Source organism: Pieris brassicae, chromosome 2 (genome assembly GCF_905147105.1).
Source record: "Pieris brassicae chromosome 2, ilPieBrab1.1, whole genome shotgun sequence".
Classification (NCBI taxonomy): Eukaryota; Metazoa; Arthropoda; class Insecta; order Lepidoptera; family Pieridae; genus Pieris; species Pieris brassicae.
The window spans coordinates 1153347-1176731 of record NC_059666.1 but is presented as its reverse complement, the minus strand read 5'-3'; the positions used below and the strand labels follow the sequence as shown (position 1 = coordinate 1176731).

The following is a 23385-nucleotide window of genomic DNA, read 5'->3' as shown; positions in this document are numbered from 1 at the left end:
TTGGCAGTGTCTAGTAATCTGTGAAGCAATTCTTCTGTTTGTTTTGAATTTTTGAATTGATATCGTTGAGATTTTAATTTGGTTAAAACTTTTCGTCTTATCTTATTAGTAATTATAACAACAAACTATAGTTTTCTCTATAAAGGTCTATTAAGTGTTTGCTCCAGAAATATGGAAAACTCGTTCTTTGAATATCGTGACATAACCGGTGTTGCTGAAGTATCAGATGGTGAAATTGAAAATAGCGTATTAGATGAATCCTATGCGCCTAAAAAGACTCCAGCCAAAAAGAACCAAACAATTTTTATTCCTGAATCAGACGAAACAGCTGGTAGGTTTATTATAGTTATTATTCCTTGTAAACATTCATCTCACAGAAATGAGATATGTATTAGCTACATTTGCATTTGTTCTTTAAATATATTTTATTTTTAACATGATTATACATTTAGATGGACAATAGATTTAATAAAAATAGTATACTTAATACCTACTAATCTTAAATAATAAAATATCTATCACACTGTAGTGGCTCTGTTAATTACTTTTGTTTCTTAAATGATCATTGAAGAGATTACAAAACCATTCATTTGTAATATTACTAGTGTAGTAACCTACTGTTGTTGAAATTTTGGTAATATTAAAAAAATAAATATATACAAATTTCACAAGTTAAAGCTAACACTTATTAAAACCCAATTACTATTGAATAACTTATAACTTTTGTTTTAGAAGAATCTGATGATGAACAAAGAGATATAAGTATTGTTAATAGTAGTGATGAGGGTAAGTGTTAATATTACTTATGATAATATATATGATAATTGTTCTAGATAAAATAAATCATTTATAAAATTTTAGATGCGCCTCTGAAATTAAATGCATTTATGTCTCCAAAGAAACTTGTTCTAAGCTCTTCTGATGATGGTAAGTAATTTATTCAATCTTAATATGATCTTAAGTTTAATCAAGCTTAGTCTTTTCTTCTTTTAATATTCTTGGTAAGTAGATTTATATAATTAAAAAAGTATTTTACTTAAATAATGTGTAATTAATTATTGTGATTCACATTATAATTATAAAATATCTTTTACATGTAGAATCATTACCAGGTGCAAATGTCTCAAAAGCATCCATTAGATCATCAAGATCATCTGACCAATCATTCATTGGGCATAAAAAGAAAAAACGAATATTGCAACTAGATTCCGACACTGATAACTCTATTATTATTGAACATAATAAAAGTAAAAAAGTTGCCTGCTTAAAACCTACACCAGCAAAAATTATTGGAAAGAAGGCACTTGAAAATATGAATATGAGTTATGATAGCATTCGGAGTGATGTGGAATATGATGATGATCAATCTAAACTTGACCAAACTGATGATGATGATAAAAGTGATAAGGAAAATGCACCTTATAATTCGAATAGACAGAGTACTTTAAGTACTGTAAAAGACTACAATGATGAAAAGTCACATGAAGCCAGCATTGTGTATGAGAGTGACGATACACAAAATAATACTAGAGATTATAAAATTATTAATACTGCCAATAAAGAAGTGTCTTTAAGAAATGACAATGACTCGACTAACAATATTATACATAACAATGATTCAGATACTGAAGAATATGAAATTGAAACCTCTGAGATAAACAAAAATAATGATAGTGAGGGAGACAAACCTAATGATAATGATGACGACCATAATGACGACGAACTATTTATGTCGCGTGCGACGAGAATGAGTATAATAGGTTTTGTTCCAAAGGACAATGAAAGTGATGATTCTGATTATATAGAATCTGGCAATGTAAGTTTCATCAGTTGTGATTTTTCATCAGTTTACAATGACCAAAAATTTTAATAAATTTATATTCCACCATCTAATAGATATTATATTCACTTACTATAAAATATATTTTTTTAGTCAACTCACTCGCATTCATCTGCAAGTAATGAATTACCAGATTCCAGTATTAATGTCAGCCAAATGTCCAAATTAAGGGATGACTCCAGGATTTCTTGTTCACCATTCTCGAGTCCTAAACATGACAAGTCACCGAAGAGTGATAGTAATGAAGTGGTGGATTTGACCCAGTTAGAGGACCCTGACGATTTAAAGAGCAGGATCCAAGGGAAATTAAAAGGGAATTTCAAAGAAAATATAATAGATGATGAAGTGACAATCATAGATACAAAGCCTGAGGTGATCGCTTTGAGCAGTGATGACGATGATGATGTAAGTACACACAGTTTACGCAACCTTATCACTCGATGGAGTGGCTTCAACCCATCAAACATTAGCTATAAGAATATTTTATGGTAGTTCAAGACTAGTTCTGGATGAATCATCAATTTCTCATAATATTTATCTGTAACTTTCTTATTTTTTTTTCTAGTAAGAATATCTTCTTAGAATAATCACGATTTTTAAAATATAGCTTTTCGTAAAAGTTTATTTTTTTTCTAGTTAGACTTTATACATTTCACACAAACATCATTAATTTTTATCTAACCAAAATATATTTAATCCAAATTTATTTCTGAGAATTAATTAAAAAATATAAAACGAGGGTACTATATAACTTTGTGTCACAGTAATGGCGCGGTGTCTATTTTACAACGGCAGCAGGCTGGTGCTTAGAATTAGATATATTTGCATTTTATATTTATTTCTTTAAAGTATATCGATAATATGATAAAAGTTAACCTGTGTTAGGCGTGTTAATTAGAATAAAAAGTAAACTAACTATACAACAGTGAGGTTGTCGTCAAAATGCTGAAAACGGTTAGTAATTTCACTATTTTTGTGTAGGTTGAATAGGCTTAAATTTAAGATTTATTGCAGAAATGCATATATAGTGTTCAAAGTTCAATGTAAAAGAATACTAAATGAACGCTTCACTGTCAAAATGCTTAAAACAGTCAGTATTTTCACAACTTTTATTAACTCGTAACGAAATAAATAGTTATGATAAACCACTATGTTCACTCACATATAATTAAATGTTATAAATTTGTATATAATTTAACGATTCAATATAAATATAATTTTGATTCTTTGTTGTTATGTTATTCTGTTAGACAATTCATCGTTTTTCTTAGATTTGAAGAAAAAATATTTAAGTGTTTAGCTTTTTCCTTTTATATCGTTTGCAATATTTTGTAAAAAAAAAAGCTAGTAGTGTTTTTTGGTGAATTTTACAAAATCACATATATATGTAAACTTTGAGAGAATCAACTTTAGTTTTGTACGTTTAAATATTTGTAAATGATTGATTTTCTATGAAATTAACGTTTACAGGTTAAACCCAAGAAATCGCCTAAATCGCCAAAAGAGGGCAAACATGTACAGCAAGATATGAAGCAGTATATTATTCCATCAAGTTATCCCAATCAAGTTGTGTATGTGAAGCGTCATGTTCGAGAGAACGAGGCCAGCAAGCTCAACGGACTTCGGGAAGATTTGCAAAATGTTAAGGTAGCTAATATAGAGTTTGAAAATTTTGAACACTTATTTTTTCTCTACTATGTTGATTTATTATTATATATGTAGGGAAAAAACATTAGGGTAATTTAGAAATGGAATAATACATGTTTTTTTTAATATTATTATTTTAAATGAATCATAGATTTTTTTTTAATGGATTTTTCTATTAAGTTTGTTATGGAAGCGACCGCTTCAGTTTTAATAGTCGACAGGAGGGCAGATACCGGCAAACTTCTTGAGCATTCAACGAGGGAGTGGGGGAAAGTTTGGGCATCGTACACAGCGCGGGACACAAACGTCAACTGATTTACCAATCACGCTATCGATACGTCACTCTCCCCCCCCCCCCCCCCAGTGATATCTAAAAATCGCTTCTGCGCAGGCAAGGACATTTGTTTAAGATGTTTGCCGGTATCTATATAGACTATAGGCCTGAGTTAGATTCTAGGGAAAATAATTCTGTTCTGGTTACCAATAAAAAAATCAGAAGGCTGACTTCTAATAAAATAATATCTTTACTAACCTTAGTATATTTTTATTGTAATTCAAGACAACTTACATTTTTTTTTAAATTTCAGTACCTTCTGGAGACTATGGATTTGGACACCTTGCCGGATGGCGGAAGCAGACTAATCGAACGGCTCTCCATTCTGGAGGACGAAGTTCGACGCCAGGGGGAAAAAGTTGCTAGAATGGTTGTCGAAGGTAATCGTTATAAGCGTAATTTTGACCTCCGCGGTTTAGTGGTTAATGCGATTGCGTGCAGGTTTTGAGTTCGATGTCTAACAACCCAATCATTATTCGACTTAATAACTGACTGATAAGCTTCTTACAAAAGATCAACGAAATAAAGGCAGACGTGGCTAGCCCATTACCCGTCGGTGATCAAAGTTTTCAAACCACTAGAAGAACTGGCAATTTTCTACAAAACGTAAGCACCGGCTTCTCACCACATGTCTTCTGATCATTGTTGCAGAAGAGCCATCGGCAAGTGGAACGAAGCAAGAGCCGAAAGATGAGAAAGTCCTAACATGGGACGACTTGCAGAATGCTGGTAATGCAGTACAGCCGAGGATGTTTGGAAAACAGGGTAAGTGAATACAAAAACTTACTTTGTCAGAACATTTTGATTTTATTAACTAGGCGCTACAAATCTTGGATTCTTGGGCTCACTTTTCTATATCTGTTTCGTATTTACTTTTTCTTTCTCTTTCTGGCTTCAGCGTGCCACTCATTCTTGGGCTCACTTTTCTATATCTGTTTCGTATTTACTTTTTCTTTCTCTTTCTGGCTTCAGCGTGCCACTCATTCTTGGGCTCACTTTTCTATATCTATTTCGTATTTACTTTTTCTTTCTCTTTCTGGCTTCAGCGTGCCACTCATTCTTGGGCTCACTTTTCTATATCTGTTTCGTATTTACTTTTTCTTTCTCTTTCTGGCTTCAGCGTGCCACTCATTCTTGGGCTCACTTTTCTATATCTGTTTCGTATTTACTTTTTCTTTCTCTTTCTGGCTTCAGCGTGCCACTCATCTCTGAGGTCGTACGTTCGAATGGCTGTGCACCAATGGACGTTCAGTTGACAAGCGCATATAACATTCGCTTATGTATGCCATCTTTGGCTATTATTATTATAGCGACTTTTATATTTTAAACAAGTATATCATATGATTTATAATCACATAATATGTATTGAATAAATAATATAACTATTTTATTTATCCTTAAATTTAAATTCCAATCATAATTCGTTATTTCATTGTATACAAACATCTTTGGTTATGTGTTTAGTATAATTGTGTGTCGTTATATAAGTTTTTTAGCGGTTTATGAAATAAATAAATAAATTTTAGCTATGTCAACTCACATGGCCGAGCGTACCTCGATTTTGGAGAGTCTTCGTGACTTATACGAGTCGCTTGCCTCTTGCCCATCGGAAGACAAACATGCCCCCCAACCCCGCTTGGTGGCAACTAAGCTGATGCCGCATCAGCTGCATGCTCTGGCGTGGCTCTTGTGGAGAGAGAAGCAGCGGCCTTGTGGAGGGATATTGGGTGAGTTCGACAGTTTCTTCTATTGGAAATCGACTTTATGTCTGCTTACTAGTTAAGCGATAAATACGTTGTCCAGAAATTTTTAATGTTTAATAAAATGGCTGCCATAGTAGTGTAATTATTGAAATAGCTAATAAATATATTTTTTTGTGGAATTTCCTAGAAATCTAAAGACAAGCCTGGTATTTACGGTCACTAATTTCATGTCATTTATATAATCCATGTTTAAGAGTAATAATTCTTAGTCTGTGCTGTGAATATTTGTGGTAGTGTGTGTATGTGAAAGATTAACTAATGTACATAAGAAAAAAATTCAAGGACCGAATTTTTTTGATAGAACTTTGGTACGGGTACACTAAAAGAAAAGGGCGAGCGTACAAAGTATACATGTCAGAAGTGAAACTTCTTTGTAAATTAATTATTACTAAAGTAAAAGCTATATTCACAGTGTATACGTGCTAATGATAATATAAATAAATAAAAAAATCTGCTTTTACTGCACAAGACTGCGACAGAATTGCCATTTAAAGTTCTAATATGTAACTACTAAACGAATACATCAACCAATAGCTTGTATTTTTTCGCGATCTCCCTTTCTCACTCTCTCTCAATCGGTCTCAATCACTCTCCTTTTTCTTCCACAAAAACTCAGCACATCTTCGTGACCTTTCCGTCAAAAATATTACCTCATGCACCTACAGAAATTTCACTTCAAATATGTTTTAACACGTAGAATTTGGAGTTATTGAACTAATTTTTATTATTTATTATGCTTTTCTCACGCTTTATATACTGGGTGAGATGGAGTTCATATTACGTCCTGGGATATCAGGTCGTTGCAGTTCTAAATTGCCTTTGATATGATGACTATTACGTTAATATAGTTCGATCTGATCTTAATATGAATAAATGTAACTTGAAAATTCTGTTAGGTCGTTGGTGTTGGTTCCCTTTCCGCATATTTAACGCATTTAATTACTTCTTAAAGAAGCTTATAACATTACCAAAAAATTAAATTAGATGATACGAATTTAACTTCACTATATCTATTAGTTTTGTAACAAAAGATAACCAGTATTTGTATTTGATTAACTGTAAGTTACGTCTGTGTGCGAGTGACGTTTTTTTTTTTTTTTTTTTTTAATGTTATCTCGCTGTAAGAGTGTGGAGAATGAGCGTTTTACCGCGACTAGCGCAAGGGCGTCTCTTGTTAGACTCGGACCTCGGCTTGGGCAAACAATTGAGAAATTCTGATCACACCGTGCGCTCTGGTGATCTCTGAGTAGATGCTCTGCGCAGGGGCTTAACTACTTAAGCGCTTTTTGGGTTGCAGCCCAAAAAATTGAAAGTTAAAAAATCCAATCATAAGGTTGATACCTCAATCAAACCATGATTCGCGTCTATGCAAAGTTCCCTGTCAATTGTTTTCAGTCGGTGTCATTTTTCTCGTCTATTACGGGGTACTCGTAATAGCCCAGAGACCCACAAATTCACGATCCGCCCATGGCTCTGCGGTTCGACCCGTATTGATTCAGTCTTAGCACGTTCTTTAGCCTAAAGCTTATCTCGGGTAATAGATATTAAAATACAAAAATAATATTCTTTTTTTAGGCGTATTTTGTGCATATTCGCGTCTTCTATAAAACTTTAGAACATCACTTTGCTCTATTGTCTATAGTTTCCGCAGTGTACTCGATTTAGGAATCTTTATTGGTCTTTTGGGTTGGGTTACAATATCGTAATTTCATACAGAATGCTAACTTTTTTGAAAATATCTATTCTAAATACTATGTTTAGGGGAAATAAAGGTTTCTATTGGTGACGATTGTTTTTAAATATGCCGTGTAGCTTTGGTGTTTATTCATCACTTGAGAATTTTCAGCATATTATATATGTATATATTATCTAATGTCATAGAACATGTATAATTGTTTTCTGATCCCATTCAGCTGATGACATGGGTCTGGGTAAAACTATCTCGATGATATCCCTAATGGCCACCGACAAGGAGACGAGCATAGACCGCGATGATGATGAAGAAGGGCGCTCCAAGTGTAAGTCTTCCTAACACACTATAGTTATAGTTTTATTATAGGACGTCGAGGCAAAATATGAAAGTCCTACAAGATAAGAGTGTACCAATTCCTAAAAGGCCGGCATCGTGCTTGCGAGCCCTGTGGAAATATGAGTGTCTATAGGTTATCACTTGAGGTGAGCTTCCAGCCTCCAGCCCATTTGCCCTCTGTAACATAAAATATATATGTATTTTATATAATAGGCTCGAGTTCGATTCCTGATGAATAAACAATACGTTGCGTCCTGTATTTCGATTGCTAATTAAAAGAGGCTTATCAACAAGACTTTGGTTTCAGTAATTCTTGACCAGAAAGCAACATTGATGATACAACAATATGACTTCTCTGCACCGCAATATGTATATCAGGATATAATATTCTTTTCAGTGGTCCACGGTGGCACATTGGTCGTATGCCCTGCATCATTGATGCAGCAGTGGGCTGGCGAAGTCCAAAAGCACTGCACCAGTAATGCTTTGTTAGTCTGTCTGCATCACGGTGCTAAACGAGCAACACAGGCCCCGAGGCTTGCCCAATACGATCTCGTTTTGACCACATATAATATATTGCAACGGGAAAGTGAGAAGGTAAGCATATAAATTAAACTTAAATATCATATAAAATTATTTTTATGTGTGTCTGTGTCTGTTCTTATTCATAAACTAAACACCCTTAGGGGATTGGATTCCGCCCCGTGTATTATTTTTTTTTGCCACCGCTAAAAACTAATCGTAATATTTTAATAAATTTACAAATTATTTACAAGGCATTATAATATAAGGAGCCTAAAACTTTCTCTGGAATCTGTATATCTGTCGGAGCCAACTAGCTTAATTAGCCGTTCAGTTAACAGCCTAGCCTTTTAACTAAACGGCGTCGTTTAACTAACGGCCTTAAAGGTATTCAGACGTAGCGTTTGTTACAACATTTAATAAACTGTCTGCATAATGCTTAGGCCATTCGTACGACAGATTCATTATTTGGTATAAATAAAAACTATGACACGAGACGTTAAAAAATATTTCTTTTAAAATTAAATTGTTTAAGTCGAATTCAATAATGGGAATTTGACACTACAATCTTCAATTTTACTTGTTGTTTTTCATGAAACTTTGGAAAACACCATCAAAGTTGTGGTTTGCGACGCCATATTGACAGTTTGAAACGTTTCGTTTCGAGTTTGAGAGTGGCAGGAAGTGGAACTAAATTTAAATTAACAGTCAACAAGCTAGTAGTAGTAATGAAACGTCATCGATCCAAGTCATTTGTCTAGAATGCTGCTATCATTCAGGCCGCTAGTTAAACGGTTAGACTTTTAATTGAAAGGTTGTAAGCTAGTTGGCTGCGACATACCTTTTGGTAAATGAAAATCCGTTGTATAAAGTGCTAGACGCTGCCAAGAGATTTTCTTTTAAAATGTATAAAAATTGAATAATTAAAAAAAAATTTAGTGTCGTTTATTTCATTTAAATGTGAGATAAGAGTTTAAAGGACATTTTTTTATTAAGATTCCTTTATATAAACTAGCTGCTGTGGTCTCTGGCAGAATGACCAGCGCTGTGGAACGACTCTGCTCCTCAGCATAATGCTGAGTCAGGGCCAATTACAACCACAGCACACACGCATTACACAATTAAACCTTTTTCTTTAAAAAAAATGTTACCTCTCTATTATTATTTTATGTGTTTCTGTGTCTGTGTTTTGTTAGTAATAAATGTTATGTCTATATACTAAGTTTCTATTCAATATAACAAGTCGTTTTTGGTACCAGATAAATTTCTCCATATAAAACATTTACTTAAAATAAAATACTTTTTTGGTTTTCATACTATAAAAATACCTTTTGAATTCATTTCTCATATCAGTATTTTCTTAAAACTTCTTAGAATGGCGTACTCACGCGCATACTATGGCGCCGGTTGATCTTGGATGAAGCACACGCAGTCCGCAATTACAAGTCGTTGACATCAGTTGCGGTGTCTGCGTTGAAGGGAAAACGGCGTTGGGCGTTGACAGGGACTCCTTTGCATAACAAGGACTTAGATCTATTCGCACTTATCAAGTTCCTGCGTTGTTCGCCATTTGATGAATTGCATGTGAGTATAGAACACCCTGCCCGTCTCTTCTCATCAAGCAAGACAGGTATGTGAGGATCGTAGCAAGTGCAGATCTATGGTCTCCAAGGGAGCGTTCAAGTATTACCATTATGTGGCGTAAAGTACTGGAATGTGGAATAATAATATTAATAATAACGCGAATTTCAAGCCCCGCCCCGTATCGTAACGTTTTATAAGAAGACGCCCCCCCCCTCAAAATTCGTTACGTAATATACGTATACTGTATAAATAGATAGGCGATACTTTTGAACAAAGGTGTTCAACACATTTTAGAGGGTGCTAAATTCCCTTTGTTAACATCAGTCTAAATTAACAAAAGCACTATCGTCTCTTTCTGTCAAGTACTGTTTACGCTGTGATAAAAAGAGACAGATAGAGATGGAAGTGGGGATGACGTGATTTAATAAATTCTCATGAAAAATATTTGTTTGTAATAATGAAGTCGTTTTAAATATCTGAATATTTCCCAGATGTGGAAGAAGTGGATCGACAACAAAAGTATGGGCGGACAAGAGCGCCTAACCACAATAATGCGCGGCGTGATGCTCCGCCGCACGAAGGTGCAACTCCAAGAGAAAGGCCAGCTCACGTGTCTGCCGAAGCGAGAAGCACACTCCGTTGAGGTCACTCTCAACAAGGATGAGATGAACGTCTATCAGAAGGTGCTCAGAATTAGCTGAAGTTACTAATATAATCTGTTTTCTAAGTATTAAAACTTTTGTTGATTACTGTTAACTAAAACTGGAAACAAGTATGTGATGTTTACAGAACTTTATTTTGTCATTACAAAATTATATTCTATTTACATGAGAAACTTAATATTATGTATGTCCCAATTTTAGTTCACCACATTCACTTTGACATGCTTTTTTAATGCCCCCTTGAATCTGTCAAACACGCCAATATTGCGAATTTTAGATGGCAAATGATTAAACAGTTGCAAACCCTCATACCCAATCGACCTTTTCAAATAATTTTTGCGCGGCTTCGGCAAGATAAGCAAACTCGCTCGACGAGTGTTGCGAGTGGTTGTGTCCCTGATTTTCTTAAATGATAAGCCACTATGGAGAGAATTATTTAATTTGTTTTTTATTAAGATTCAAGTGCTATAAACATACAGTTGTTTAATAGTTATAATTTTGGTTTCTTGGTAAATTTTAATAGTCTCTGTTAAAAAATTGTATCTAAATAGTGGTTTTATTAATTTATTTTGTAGTGTTTGTAAGTTTGAAATTATTTTTTTGCATGCTGTACCCCATATTTCAATTAAATATATGAAATGGGGCTTGACTATTGATAAATTAAATGACGTACGGATTGCGGAATACATTTTGATATTGACCAAAATCTGCCTATAAGGGATTTTAGTTTGGTAATTATGTGTGAAATATGGTGATAAATGGTCTATTTACAATATTGATCGGTATACTCCTGTACCCCGACACGGCTCTATGGACTTATCATTATATGTATGATGCTCGCTTGGCATATGTCAGGCACAGAAGGCAGACCTTGCCTATGCAAAAAAAAAAATTAGAACATCTTACACAACTCTCAGAAATTGTACATAAGGAATATTTATTACGTAACATCATTGGAGTAGAAAATCTAGAACAGGTCTGCGAATAGGATTGCCGAAAGTTTTTTATAGGAAAAGCAGGAATTTTCGAAAACTGCAAATTTTAATGTTTCCAGGTGTTGGTCTTCTCAAAGACTCTTTTTGCTCAATACCTCCACCAGCGTGCAGAAAAGCAAGAGGACGTTCGAGGAGGTTATGTTCCTTCCCAAAAGGATTCGGCGTACCATAAGATGCATAAGAAAATGGTGGCTTTACAAGGTATGGAACTTTTGACAAATGTGATGCTTTTTTTTAACTGTACATTATATATATACGTCCATACGTATACACCCTGTGTCAAATGCTATATTTCCAAAAAAAAATTACGATCAAACTATTTAATCGCCTTCCCAGAAGTTTAGAACAATGCCGTGTAACGCTTTCAAGGGGAATTAGATTTTTAAACGCATGGTGTCTCTAAAGGGAGCGTATTTAAACCATAAGTTCTCACAACAGTTATAAATGACTTAGATGTTCTTATCACTATGACATTATGATAATTTTATATGGCATTTGCATGCCTATTTTTTTAATGAGTACCAATTTCTTTGAAAATAAACGATTTATTAATTATAAATAACATCCGTTATTTTCGAATTACATTGCGATAGCTTTTAGCAAATGCGTTTGTAAAATGTTTCGCGATTTATTGTTCCGTTTGGCATAGGCCTCCTTCAGCTCTCGGCTCATGTTCTATCATTGGCAACTCTTGTCCAGTATGGCCCAAACTTGCCCTCTCGCCTTCGCGTATTTTGACGTCCCTGTTTTCTGCTACAATTTCTTGGATAACACAAAGTTACAGTTTTACGCCATTTATTAAGTTTGAATCACGGCCTGTGACTTTTAACAATATTATTTTATTTCTTTGGGCTTTTCGTCGTTTATATTGTTACGAGCTAGGGGATTGGATAGAAAATGCCGTGGATTTATTCAAGGGTTTATTTCTTGGTAAATCAATGAGGAATTTATGGGCACAAATTAATTGCAGAGATGCACTAATTACACGCAAAAACACAGTCACTAATTACTTCACTTATGCACACTTCACACAGTACTTTATCACTTGTAATCACTTTATTCACACTTTATCGCTTCGGTGTTTCTCTCTTGTTATCGCATTCCGAACTAAAAGGTGACTAGTCGCGTTTCGGCTCGCTTATATATCCCTGGGAATAATTCTAAACAATATTCGAGAACTTTCTAGGCGGGTTTGCTACTGAGTAGCGATTGCACAATTCTAGAACGTCCGCACTCTTTGTCTCTTTCGCACGTTGCTCCGTCCTTGTCGTACGGCGTTCTAGAGTGCTCAGTCTAGTTTCGAGAAAGTTCTGATCTTCTCTCTCTCTCTCTCTCGTATCATTTCGTCCTTGTCTCACACCTAGAAAGTTCGGTTTAGAATATACCTTCATCAAAGGGGTATACCTAGGCCTGAAAACGCCTGAAAACGGGTCTCCTGAAAACTGCACCACTCGACTACATATGTTCTGAAACTGACTGAAAAAATGTTTCAGCTTCCTGAAAACTAGGGTAACATTATGGAAATTACAATTAACTAATATGTGATTGACCCTCTCCTGAAACGGTCAGAAATCATATTACAGCCTGCTGAAAAGTTCTCTAACTAGTGGAAAAATCTAGAAACATTGCAGTCGACCCGTCTCCGTAACAATATTTAGGTCTGGGATACATAACTACTAAATTGATTGCGAACTCACAAAAATTTACACCATCTTGAAAATCGGACGCTTAACCACGATCAGTATTCTATAATATTGAAATATATAATGTATTTCATAGGTAAACATTACGCTCAACATCGTTTAATAACGATTTTCAAAATTTGAATTGAATTTTCACAAACTCATGTGTGTTATGGTTTTTACATTAAGTTTAATAACTTGAATTAACCCAATGTAATCAAATGTAAACACATTCAATGTATTCACAAAGATACATTTAGCATAGTCTACTCGAAACGCGAGATATAGTTGAGATTTATTGAAATATTCATAAGACACTTCTAAACATGAAAGTAACTGATAAACGATCACATCCTATTAATTTTAACTTTACGTCCCGATAATGAAACGCCGATGCCGTTGTAACGTATAAGTCTATAATACGTTATAACTGTGGATGGGAATTACTTGTGGATACGCTGATTAATAAAAGGACTTCGGTACTCAATACTGTAGTTTATATTGTCCCCAATACTAATCCACATCCACACGCGATCGCAGTGCGCAGTAACTACTGATCGCTAGTTCATACATCAAAACGCTTACTCGACACATTCATGCTTACACCTCTCCCTACACCGTCTTTCACCGATGTCTAGTATACTTGAATTTGTTAAATTTATTGACTAATTTTGCCTCAATTTATTTTTATGGGTGTCTTAATTATTAAGGTTTTCCTTGTACCTTTGCGTTAATATGCATATTGGCACTGATATCATTTAAATAGAAAAATATTTAATTACAATTTTAAACACGTTGTATTCGGCCTTACAGGTGCGGCACCTGTCAAATCTCACGAGATCCTGGTACTCCTACTGAGGTTGAGGCAAGTCTGCTGCCATTGTGGCCTGATAGCAGTAATGCTGGATAGCAATGACATAGAAAACCTTCAGGAGGACCTTGGAGGGCAGGATCTGTTGGCTGAGCTTAATAAGTTGAGTCTTGAAGACTCCAAGACGGGACGCAAGGTGGGGCTGGGTTAATATCTTATTAATTGTGATTTTCTTGTTCGAACGTGCGACTCTCATCCCTGAGGTCGGAGGTTCGATCCCCTGCCGTGAACCAATGGACTTTCTTTCTATGTGTGTATGTTCATCTACTTGCCTATAACCTAACCTAACCTAAAAAGGTTATATGCAACTGATTTATTTATTTTATTATGAGTATTTAAGTAAAACATTCTAAAATAACACATATTTTGTTGCTATGGTTATTGATTTGTTACATTGCGTTAAATAAAATCAAATATTGGTATACGATTAATAATCGTCAAACGGATTGTAATTAAAGATTAATTCTTGTGTAATATTAGTCTCTTGCCATCTCACCGTAAACACATATAACAGAAAGAGACAAAAGACGAGTCAAAACGTTACAGCAATTTTTATTTCTTACCTATTTTTACAGTAACGTAATACTAGTACAAAAATTTATTAATATAAAAATTAAACTAAAAATACAACCAAAACAATTAAACCCTAAAACCTAATCCCTTTTTATAACTTATTGTTACGAGCTAGGGGATCGGATAGAAAATGACGTAGATTTATTCAAGGGTTTATTTCTTGGTAATCAATGAGGAATTTATGAGCACAAATCAATTGTAGAGATGCACTAATTACACGCAAAAACACAGTCACTAATTACTTCACTTATGCACACTTCACACAGTACTTTATCACTTGTAATCACTTTATTCGCACTTTATCGCTTCGGTGTTTCTCTCTTGTTATCGCATTCCGAACTAAAGGCGACTAGTCGCGTTTCGGCTCGCTTATATATCCCTGGGAATAATTCTAAACAATATTCGAGAACTTTCTAGGCGGGCTTGCTACTGAGTAGCGATTGCACAATTCTAGAACGTCCGCACTCCTTTCTCTCTCTCTCTCGTATCATTTCGTCCTTGTCTCACACCTAGAAAGTTTGGTCTAGAATATTCCTTCATCAAAGGGGTATACCTAGGCCTGAAAACGCCTGAAAACGGGTCTCCTGAAAACTGCACCACTCGACTACACATGTTCTGAAACCGACTGAAAAAAGGTTTCAGCTTCCTGAAGTACGTATTTAGCACATGCAGCCCCGTCTCTCCAATATTTCCGCGTTATATATTTTGCCTCTAAAGACCATTAACCATTTGTATGATTTTTTTTACTTTACCAAAAATTTAGGCGGGCAACGCACTCGCGAGCCCTCTGGCATTGAGAGTGTGAGCCTCCTGTCCGTTTGCCCCATGTTCTATAATAATAAATATGTTAATTTTATTTTGGTTTGTTTTTATTGTTTTATTTTTTTTAATTTTAACACTTATGTCTACTTCAATTGTCATACATTTAAAATGAAAGATTTGGTAAAATATGCACTAGATTCAGTACATAAACATTAATAAATAAATGAATAAAATAAAAATAAAACAAAATGAGACAGCAATATTGTTTGAGCGAATAACTCTTTCGCAGAAGTTAGACAAAGATGACTCCGACAGCGAAGAGGAGACGAAAGAGAGCACGACCGTGACAGAAGCTATCCGTTCAGTGATGTCTTCCAACAACCCCGTGTTCAAATTGGACCGGCAGTCCTCTAAGATAAAGGCTGTTATGGAGTGTCTCAATGAAAACGTCTTGAGCAAACCAGGTATGATTAAAGGCCGCTCTTGTTCTTAGCGTAAGAGTGTATCCTTCTGCACCTGACACTAGCTAAGGCCGGTTTCCTTAATTGGAGTGTATTATATACAATCTAAAAGCTATTAGTGCAGCTATTAGGGCAGCCGTGATTCGAACGCACGACCTCAAAGTCGCACGCTCAACAAGCCAATTCTTAAAGGCCCGGCAGCGCGCTCGCCAGCCTTCTGACAGTACGAGTGTCCATGGGCGGCGGTATCACCTGAGATGAGCCTCCTGCCCGTCAGCCTCCTGTAACATAAAAAATATTTATTTATTTCCACATCTTAACAGTTACTACTAATCCCATAGAACGACACAATACCTATAATCCGACATAAAAACATTGAGCCAGAACTCTGATTTTATTCCGATACTTAAAAGGCCGGCAGCGCGCTCGCAACCCTCTGGCAGTGCGAGTGTCCTTGGTGGCGGTATCACTTATCATCACATGAGCCTCCTGCCCGTCAGCCTCCTGTAACATAAAAAAATATATATTTATTTCCACATCTTAACAGTTACTACTAATCCCATAGAACGACACAATACCTATTATCCGACATAAAAACATTTAAAATATAATAAATAATAGTTTTTAAACAGTTCATTATGATGGTTTATTCAACCAACTGTATAAACTTACTAATATTGACGAAACTATACAGTCCGTATAAGTTTATTAATTGTTATGACGAATCCTTTTGAGAAATACAAGTCGGTCTGTGGCGACCAATTAATAACACTCCTCTTTACCACCTCGTCGGTGATTTTACCGCTATGTGTGACGACACGGGCGCGGTGGGTGGAGCCTGAAGTCAGCGCCACCAGCAGTCAGTGCGAAATGCGAATAGACCTCTTGAATGTTAAACCTGTGCGCGCGAATACGAATTCTCCTTTGCTTATAATTCATGTCTAAACGCTTCCTTTTGTCATCGTTTATTAACTTTGTTTCTTCGATGAAAACTTTAATATACATACTTAAGTCCTGAAGAAGTTTCACTTTGAAGCTTTGTTGCACCTACTGGCTGGCCTTAATACTTTTATTATAAGATTCTCGCCTCACGCGCACCTATAAGTCCATTCCAATATGTCAAACGCGATACTTGTTCTTCTAAAATCATGTTTATATTTAATAAATTGTATAAATATACAAATACCATAAAATTATGGTTTTTTAAAAGTGAAATTTGATGTGTAACAGACGGTTACGTAAGCGTGCTTCAGACTATGATTTGATTTGATATAATATCAAGGTATTTCGTGTATGGTATGGTGGTAGTATAACTTTACGGATGTTTAAACCACCACCTTTGGACAATGGACATTTTAATTTAGCAATAGCTAGTAAGGGGCCGTTCAAGTACTACGTTAGCATATTTGTTGACTTTAACACTACCCCCCCCCCCCGTCAGCAAAAGTAAGCAAATTTCTCAAAAATAATAGTACATAATCGAATAAATTTTTGTAGGAATCCTACATTGTCTTGTAAATGCATCATGTAAATCTTTTCCAAGCATATAGAATGTGTTGGTAATATGGGTAAAATAATACTGTTGACGTAATCGCAAAATAAGAAAATCAGAGACCCCCCCCCCTCACCCCCCTATAGTGCTTACGTAATACTTGAACGGCCAATAATTTTAGGTGAAAAGGCAGTGGTGGTGTCGCAATGGACGTCCGTACTTAGTCTGGTCGAGCGAGAACTGAAAGCTATGAATGTTCAGAACGTGACCCTGAGCGGGAAGGTTTCAGTCCCCAAGAGACCGCCACTTATTGATGCTCTTAATGATCCTCAAAGCAAAGTTCGGGTAAGTTCAGTTTATACAATCTTAAATCGATTTCGTATCGATGGGTTTTTTTTTATATATTTTCAGAATAATATAATCTAAATAAATCAGGATAAATAGTTGTTATACTTACTTTTTATTTTGTCTTACGTTAGGCTTACTAATAACTGACTGGTCCATTATTAGCCGCCTCAACGTTCTCTCACCATAGACTTTGTTTGCGATTTATTGGCGGTCTAGCGTTACAGCTCTGGTCTGTACGTCATGCTCAACTCTTTTATATCATCTGGAATAAAGGGGCTATTCCCTGGATTTTTCAGCTGATCAATACATAACATAACGTAATGACGGCTCGCTTATGTGCCACTTGTAATGTTCCTGTGAAACTCTATCACTCGCTCTCACAAATTACATTTATATTCTCATATCATGACCGTTTGTTAATCTAATAGGCAAGTAGGTCATCAGCCTCCAGCGCCTGGCGTACGTCTAAGTTAGGCCGGTTTCCTCACGATGTTTTCCTTTAACATTTGAGCAAATGTTATATGCGCACTGAGAAAGTCCATTGGTGCACAACCGGGTATCGAACCTACGACTACAGATGAGAGTCGCACGCTGAAGCCACTAGGCCAACACTGCTAAAGTTTCTGTTTAGTTTTTAGTATTTGCCTGTGTTCATTTCGTCGTTGATGCATTGCTGTGACGTCATTTTAGGACTTAAATAAATAAATTACAATTATCAGCCTCCTCATTGACCTGTATGTTACTATATAATCTGAATTGAATAATATTTGGTTTCAAAGCCTTCTGAATTTCCAAAGTATTTATCAACACTAAACGGAAACTAAAATTCAAATGAATAACTACATTCTATGCAGTCCAATATGGAGTTTTTAAAAACGCATTTGTTGAGAACATTTTTTTTTTGATATTTTAAGGAGTCGTGATAGTAAAAGGTCTGTCTTGCTATTTAAAAAAACCAAGTCAAGCCATTAAAGTTCGTAGCTGACTTACACTTACTTGACTAATTCTTTATATTATATTTATATGCAAGTTATGGTCTTAAAACCATAGCTTTTTAAAATTACAGTATTATTATTAATTTTCATGAAAGTATTTTAATTATTCTCTAAGAAAAAATGTTCTATTACGATAATTCTCAATTGAGGTATTTACTATTAATAACAAAAGTCTAAAAGCTACTTCCGAATGCCCTGTTTCTATATACAAATACAAGTCAAAGGTGTTATGAGTATTTGCTATTTTTTTTCTTGTAGCAATTACGAGTCGTATAGAGATATTGAAACCGAGTGTCAGCGATCCGTCAGAGTTATTGATATATAAATATTGCTCTAAATTGTTAATTGTCAATGTCATTGGCTCATATATCATTTAAAGGACCTGAATACCGCTCATACTTATTATCGTGTAGGTAATGTTGCTATCTCTATGCGCTGGTGGCGTCGGCTTGAATCTTTGTGGTGCCAACCATTTGCTGTTGTTGGACCCACATTGGAACCCACAACTCGAGGAACAAGCCCAGGATAGGATATACCGGGTGGGGCAGAAGAAAGACGTCCATATATACAGGTAAAATAAAATACTAACGTCTCACGTTATTATAAAAAATCTATTAATTATATTTGAACTTAATTTTTTCCTCGGTTGTAAAGTTTCAAACGTGTTCATGTAATTTTTTGGTAATGTTAAATAATTGTCAACGACAATAAAAAATTTTCACGTGGCAACACAGAGTGAAACCTAAAACAGTTGAAGTTGTCTTTTTGAATTTTTACTCAGTAACAAACTTCGTTGTGTTGTGTGATGGTGTGAGAGTGTGGGTAAGTACGTGAGGGTGTGTTTGTGGGGTGTGCTCATGATGAAGGTATAAGCATATTCCGCGATAGCTCAGACTAGTCAAGGCTTGAATCGAGGTCATTGTATGTCCGAAACTGAGATTTTTCTTAATAAGAGGAATTAGCTATATTGACATTCATCAAAATCTTTTTTATTATTTTTCTTCACTATATTTGCTTAGAAGAGCCGTCCTATATATTTTTTTAGTGTAAATTCGTACAAAATATTTGATATACAGGAATGTGTCCGCCCCATTCTGTGTTTCGAGACACAAGTAAATTACAATCGTGTCGTAATTTCAATAGTTTGACATCTGTTTACAACCTCTAAAAATCATAAATTAGTTTCTCCGAAATACTGTCGTTTTGGCAAATTCTCAATATATTTTACGGGAGAAAAAATTACTCATTATCATTCATGTATTTCTTGAAATTATATTTTCAGAAATATGCTTTTATTATCAAATTTCGGAATTTGCGTTTTGCTAAACTATGATAGTTTAAGATATTAAAACAGTTTCAGTAATAGATTAAGTGGCGATAAAACTGTTTTATATACATATCTATACTATATAAGCTGAAAATCTCGAGAAATTCGTAGGATAACTGGTTTTCAGCTATAAAAGCTGGGCGCGCTGTCGGGATCACGTTTGCTACGCTCGCCAGAATTAGCTGAGCTGTAAAGGCCCTTAAGGCCAACAGCGAGATTCCTTACATAAAAAAAACATGCAATCATCAGTCCTTGCCGAGAAAAGGCGTAGGAGTAGGAGGAACCGACATTTCCTAACGGGTCCGGATGATCCAATCACCATAGCTAATGACTTATAAAAAGTCGCTCGGCAATGAAAACTCAAATTCAGGTTAGGGTAAACCTTCATCGGGTAGGCGTGGACCTTTGCTTCGTACTTCGCTCACTCCAGTGAGCTTCCCACCTGCCCATCATGCCCTAGCATGAGAAAGCATGGGCGCTAGTCACGGGAATGCGCCCATTCCGACCGAGCTACGTTCGCCAAAACAGCCCGAGCTGTGCTGTAAAGGTCTTCGGAAGGCGGACATCTTCGTCGCTCGCGCCATCAAAAGACGTTTCTTATTATTATTATTGTTCAAATAGTGGTAGTCGATTGTTAAAAATTAGTAAATATAGTGTTGTGTTTAGTGTTCCAAGCTCTCAGTTCTTCACTATCACACCGAAATAACAATAACAAATGATATAATGATAGCGGAGTCTTGTTTTACCATCTTGTTTAACATTGTTAATCAACACGCTGCCTTTCGGTCAGACAGATAGTTAAACGTTTTTGACGCTGCTTTATTTCAATCAAAATGCTAGCGACTTGATTGAATATCGACATTTAATTAACTGTCTAGAGATTCAATTTACTCTCTGATTTAACTACTTTACTGTGTCATATACACCTTTTTAAATTGGCTTTTATCTTTTATATATGTTTTTTTCACTACTAATAGTTATATAAATTAATAGATTATTAGAACTCGCATTCCTGTTTGTCCATGTCCATGTCCAAGTCCATGGCATGTGCCAATTCTTCTAAACAATAATATTTCGGCAGTCATTCACCGCACACGCCTCGCCTTGATGTGCGTCATAAAGCTCAAATGAGTGGTATTTTTATAATTATCCATTCATGTTTTCTTAGGATTCCATTCGTGTCGAAAAGTCGGTGAATAAAACTAGATTTCTAAATATGTAATTAATATATTATCAACTATAGTTATTACAAAAGATATACAAAATATATCGTAATTCCTACTTAAATTATAAAATTAATGTCCTTATTTTTAAGAAGAAAAGAAAATATAATAAAAAAAGGTATGTCTACTGTTCCCAGTTAGTCTCTTGCATTGGACATGTTGATTGTACTGGAAGTTATAATTTCTACATAACATTCAGAATTTTATAACTGTAGTACTGTTGTGCCATAAGAATACTTTCTGTTTCAGTATAGGGCATATTGTTAGTTAATGTATAGTTAGTGAAAATTTAGTTTTTAAGAAAGTGGTTTATGATGAAAAGTATTTACCAGCTTTTGTTTCGAAAAAGTCGGCATATTAAGTATAGTCTAAGTGTTAGAAGTAGTAGACGCGCTATAAACCACAGATACCTAATTAAGTTTTGTAACGTTTTCATTTTTAAATGAAACGGTTTAAGACGTTGAAATGATTTTTTTTTAGCTTATAAACGAAAATATTTTTTATCGTATTCATCACAGATATGTGCTGAACCAATCTTCTTAATTTACTCTGACTTGGCCGGTTTTTCATGGAATTTCCCACATTTTCTTTTAAATATCCAGACATGAGTCATTTTTTCATTTCGCTTTTCTTGTGCGGCATCTGCGTTTGCAGTGTTGAATCGTTTAAGACTTCGTTCTGTAAATCTGTTTTTTTTTTAATGGAATCTTGCTGTTGGCCTGAAGTGCCTAGACAGCTGAGCTCGGGATGTTTTGGTGAGCATAGCGCGGCCGGACTTTTACAGGCGACTAGCCCAAGGGCGCATTCTGCAAGACTCGGACCTCGGCTTGGGCCGTCGTTGGGTGGTCAATTGCCTGAAGTCGGGGGAGGAGCGTAGTCCGTATTGAAGGACCAGGCAATTTCCCAGTGAAGGCGGAGTTTTACCTATTCCGATTTTGAATTGCTGCGCGGGCGGCTTTTAATTTGTAATAAAAGCTATTAAGCTTTTATTGTTTTAGTTTTATTTGTAAAACCCGTTCTATATTTTTGAACTAACAGCCTGTTCCGGTTTTGCATGGCAGGGTTTGACTGGAAAGAAGTCCATGTATATTGCAGTAAAATTCTAATAGTAAAAGTATTATTGCAATCGGTTCAGTACTTTTTAAGCTTATCCCTTGCAATCATACAGACGTCTTAATAATTTTAGTATAGTTAAAATATATAGTAAAAATATTGAAAATTTCAGATTTATGTGTGTAGAGACAGTTGAACAGTCGATCCGGAAACTGCAGGAAGCCAAACTCAAGTTAGCGGAAAATGTATTGACTGGAGCTCGTCACAATGCCTCTAAACTCACGATCGACGACCTCAAGGAACTGTTTAATATGAATCCGAAACGTCATGAAGATGATGATGCTTAAATACGGACCTAAGATGAGAGGGCGTTGGTTTGTTGCCAGTTCTTCCAATTGATAATGGAACCAGCCAAGATCATAAATTAAGATATGTTAAAATGCGGGCATTTCACAGAATACATTATTTTTGAGTCTTTTTTTCAGGTAACTGCGAACTGTCAGTGTCACCTGATATTTGTGATATGTCAAATAAATAATCGTATATTTTGTAAATATTATTAGTTTTTAATTATGAGTATTTGTTTTGGTTTTTTTTAATTGTGAAGTTTTGTCACCAACCAAGAGTAGTAGAGAGGAATCTGATACGCCGAAATAATTACACAAAACACTGTCGCATAAATTAACGCGTATTTACCACACAATAATAATACACTTGTGTCGCTATTGTATTTATTAATTGGCCTGAAAAAAGCTTCTGAAATCCAGCAAATAATTATGCATTTTTATTTTCTACTATTAGTTGCACTTGCGAAAGAATTTGACCTGAAAGTGTCACCTCACCTCTAGTTCAAGTATTATCGAGAATTATTTAATTCAATCCGCCTCCATCTATCCTCGTTTAAGTATCCTTTTGTTTAATTTATGTAAAAAGCTTATTTGGAATTCTTTTAATATTTAGCTAGTATCGTTTAAACAGTCTATAAATAATCTATATGTTTTTACGATGTGCCACGACCAAAGCGGTGTATATAATGTTAATTTAATAAATGATTTTAAACTATATTGTAGTTTTATTCAGTATTGAATTACGACAAATTAAACCTATAGTAAGATTATTCGATAACGTAACGATAAGAAAAATATGAAGAAATCTAAATTACTGAGTAGATTTGTCAGTTTAAAATTTTTGCATCCTGATATTAATAATTCAAGTCATAGAC

General features: G+C 35.1%; 1 protein-coding gene across 3 annotated transcripts; it reads left to right on the top strand.

Annotated features, from left to right (window-relative positions):
- Window positions 1–55: 55 nt before the first annotated feature.
- LOC123720464 (transcription termination factor 2) lies at window positions 56–23225 on the top strand. Of its 3 annotated transcripts, none has more exons than XM_045677076.1 (19): window positions 56–331; window positions 736–786; window positions 862–927; window positions 1101–1816; window positions 1934–2245; window positions 3311–3487; window positions 4075–4201; window positions 4473–4586; window positions 5348–5548; window positions 7498–7602; window positions 8011–8210; window positions 9510–9719; window positions 10211–10402; window positions 11436–11577; window positions 13872–14065; window positions 15554–15728; window positions 17399–17562; window positions 18974–19131; window positions 22336–23225. In XM_045677076.1, exons 1-19 carry the CDS (start codon window positions 172–174, stop codon window positions 22508–22510), a joined length of 3639 nt encoding a protein of 1212 aa, XP_045533032.1. In that variant the 5' UTR covers window positions 56–171; the 3' UTR covers window positions 22511–23225. The 3 variants fall into 3 exon arrangements, with proteins under 3 accessions (XP_045533032.1, XP_045533033.1, XP_045533031.1); XM_045677077.1 differs by having other exon boundaries at window positions 733–786; window positions 1113–1816; XM_045677075.1 differs by having other exon boundaries at window positions 733–786.
- Window positions 23226–23385: the final 160 nt, after the last annotated feature.